Here is a 2,406-nt window from a genome sequence, read left to right as displayed (position 1 = left end):
CGCCACCCAGGTGATGTTAGAGTCTGTCGGCAACCTTGACGTTTGAAAGAACCCCATCACTGCAGTCGTAGGCCCAATCTCATCCCAATATCTCTTGACAAAATTCATGTTGTACCCGTCGCACCTTGGTGCCTTAGAGGACTCACAATCCCACACAGCTTTTCTGATCTCCTCAGGTGTCGGCAGCGCTTCCAGATTTACAAAATCTTCCTGCTCTATCCTACTTACCAGACCATCTCTAAAACTCATCGTAGGAGACTTATCCTATTGATATAACTCTTTGTAGTATTCCTTAATAGCAATTTTTATTCTGGCTTGATTCTTGACCAGCCTACCATTGATCAATAGTGTATTGATCCTATTATTCCTTCGTCTTGCTGAAGCTATGTTGTGGAAGTATCTCGTATTTTTGTCCATCTCCTTAGCTTGCCGAGACCGCGACATCTGTTTCAAATGGACTTCTTTCCTGGCATACCACCTCTCACAGCAGGTAACCAACGCCTTCCTCCTAGCCTCCATCATTCCGTCATACACCCCAGTTCTTACCAAATTATCAATCTTCTTAATTTTTTCCTCAAACCTTGTAATCTTCTTGTCCATATCCCCAAATTTAGACTTATGCCAATTTCCTAACGGGACTGTTAGAGCCTTCAACTTATCTGTGAACTGCATCTCCCCCAATCCTCTCCACTCCTCCTTTACGAAGCTAAGGAAGCCTTCATGTGTAAACCATGAATCTAGACTTCGGAATGGCCTTGGCCCTACCCTCTGCCCCATGTACTCTAAGATGACAGGACAGTGATCTGACAAGCCCCTTGGTTCACTGCGTATCCGAGTCTCAAGGAACTCTTCCAACCACTCTATGCTAACCAGAGCTCTATCTATACGACTGCAAGAGTGTCCCTGAAACCATGTGAACTTGCGATTTGTGAGCGGCAGATCCACTAAATGCATATCTTGTATCCAACTCCTGAATTCTTCTGCCGACCTAGGTAGAACATCAGTACCTTGCCTTTCTTCCACATGCACTATTTCATTAAAATCTTCCATGTAGCAGCTAGAAACCTGACATAATCTAGCCATGTAACTCATCTCTTCCCACACCTGAAGCTTCGCATCTCTATTATGTGCACCATAAACCAAGAAAATAGCACAACTGTAATTATTCTTTACCAGGACCCCTTTAACACACAACCATCTCTCTCCCTTATAACAATTATTCTTTTTAAACACTGATTCATCCCATATTAACAATAGTCCACCCGCTGCACTATCAGAGCCAACAAAGTCCCAGCCTGCACCACCTTGCCTCCAAAGTCTTGCAACATCAAATCTTGTCACAACCTATTTTTTAGTCTCAATCAACCCTAGCATATCTAATCTATGTTTTTTCTTCAAATCCTTCACCATTCTTACCTTACCATCGCCTCGTAACCCCCTAACATTTCAAGAGCTAAATATCATTTAAAATTCTTTTTACACACTTATTTTTATGTTTAGGCCTGCACTGTCTCAGTTTTTCCTTCTGCTTTGCCAATTTTCTTTTGCGTTCGGTTTTTTCATTCTGCAATTGGAGTATTGCCATAATGTCTTCTTCCTCGTTGACCAGCACAATGCCCGACTCCTTTGCCAACTCCCATGTTTTTCGGTTCTTTAGCATCTGCTCATCTAGCTTCAAGCCCTGTGTATCACCGTCCTCTGCCACATTCCCACCTTCCTCATACCCAGACTAATCCTGCCTAGAATCCCTCCTCATACCACGTTGAGAACGAACCGGGCCTCTACCACCCAGAGTCACATCTGGACAGGCAGAGCTTGCCTCACCAGAGACCGGATTCGCGTTTAACCTGTTGGAGCTGCGACCAGGCCTCATCTCTTCTCCCTTCGCATCCGCGCCTTTGAAAACGTGAGGCTCAACATTCTCCTTTCGCGTCGGTCCCATTGCGCCATTACCCCCAGCGCATGAACCGCCTCCAAGTCTCGTCGCCTCACCATCAATCACGGAGGCAGCGACGTTCTCCGCATCCCCAATCTGATCGCTGTCTCGAGTTTGATTGTGTGCATCTCTGCCCTGGCTCCATCTGATTCCGTCATCTATAGACCGCCGAACTTCCCTCCGGTCAGCCCCAACAGCGCGTCGTCCTCATCCCCGAGAAGAATCACGCTATTGTGATGGCTGCACATCTGTACGTCTCTGCTGTTCAGAGACCCGCATCTAGTCCAACCCGGGGTCCCCAGCACAAGCTCACTGTACCCACCGCTATCCTTACTTGAGGCTGGGCCCAGCTGGATTTGGTTATCCTTTTCTATGTTCTTGTTTTGGCAAGCCCAATCTTGTTTGTGAAAAGCCTTATGTTGTTTCCCATTATTGGCTCCCCCATTTAGCCCATTGTAATTATAAGACAG

At 46.1% G+C, this 2,406-nt stretch overlaps 1 protein-coding gene across 1 annotated transcript; it reads right to left on the bottom strand.

Annotated features, from left to right (window-relative positions):
• Positions 1–264: 264 nt before the first annotated feature.
• On the bottom strand, positions 265–1,942 carry LOC130962668 (uncharacterized). The gene is made up of 3 exons (XM_057888850.1): positions 1,759–1,942; positions 1,583–1,698; positions 265–1,344 (listed from the first exon to the last, which is right to left on the bottom strand). The coding sequence occupies exons 1-3, from the start codon at positions 1,940–1,942 to the stop codon at positions 265–267; spliced, it is 1,380 nt and encodes a 459-aa protein (XP_057744833.1).
• Positions 1,943–2,406: the final 464 nt, after the last annotated feature.

Source organism: Arachis stenosperma, chromosome 2, assembly GCF_014773155.1.
Source record: "Arachis stenosperma cultivar V10309 chromosome 2, arast.V10309.gnm1.PFL2, whole genome shotgun sequence".
NCBI lineage: Eukaryota > Viridiplantae > Streptophyta > Magnoliopsida > Fabales > Fabaceae > Arachis > Arachis stenosperma.
The sequence above is the reverse complement of the archived record's forward strand: the minus strand, read 5'-3'. Positions and strand labels throughout refer to the sequence as shown.

Excerpts from the sequence above, each read along its gene's own strand:
- LOC130962668 (XM_057888850.1), bottom strand. The coding sequence starts at position 1,942 with ATGGGACCGACGCGAAAGGAGAATGTTGAGCCTCACGTTTTCAAAGGC. Across the intron at positions 1,699-1,758 it reads CCCGGTTCGTTCTCAACGTG|AGGACGGTGATACACAGGGC; the intron begins GTATGAGGAGGG and ends GGAATGTGGCAG. Across the intron at positions 1,345-1,582 it reads ACGAGGAAGAAGACATTATG|GTTGTGACAAGATTTGATGT; the intron begins GCAATACTCCAA and ends ACTAAAAAATAG.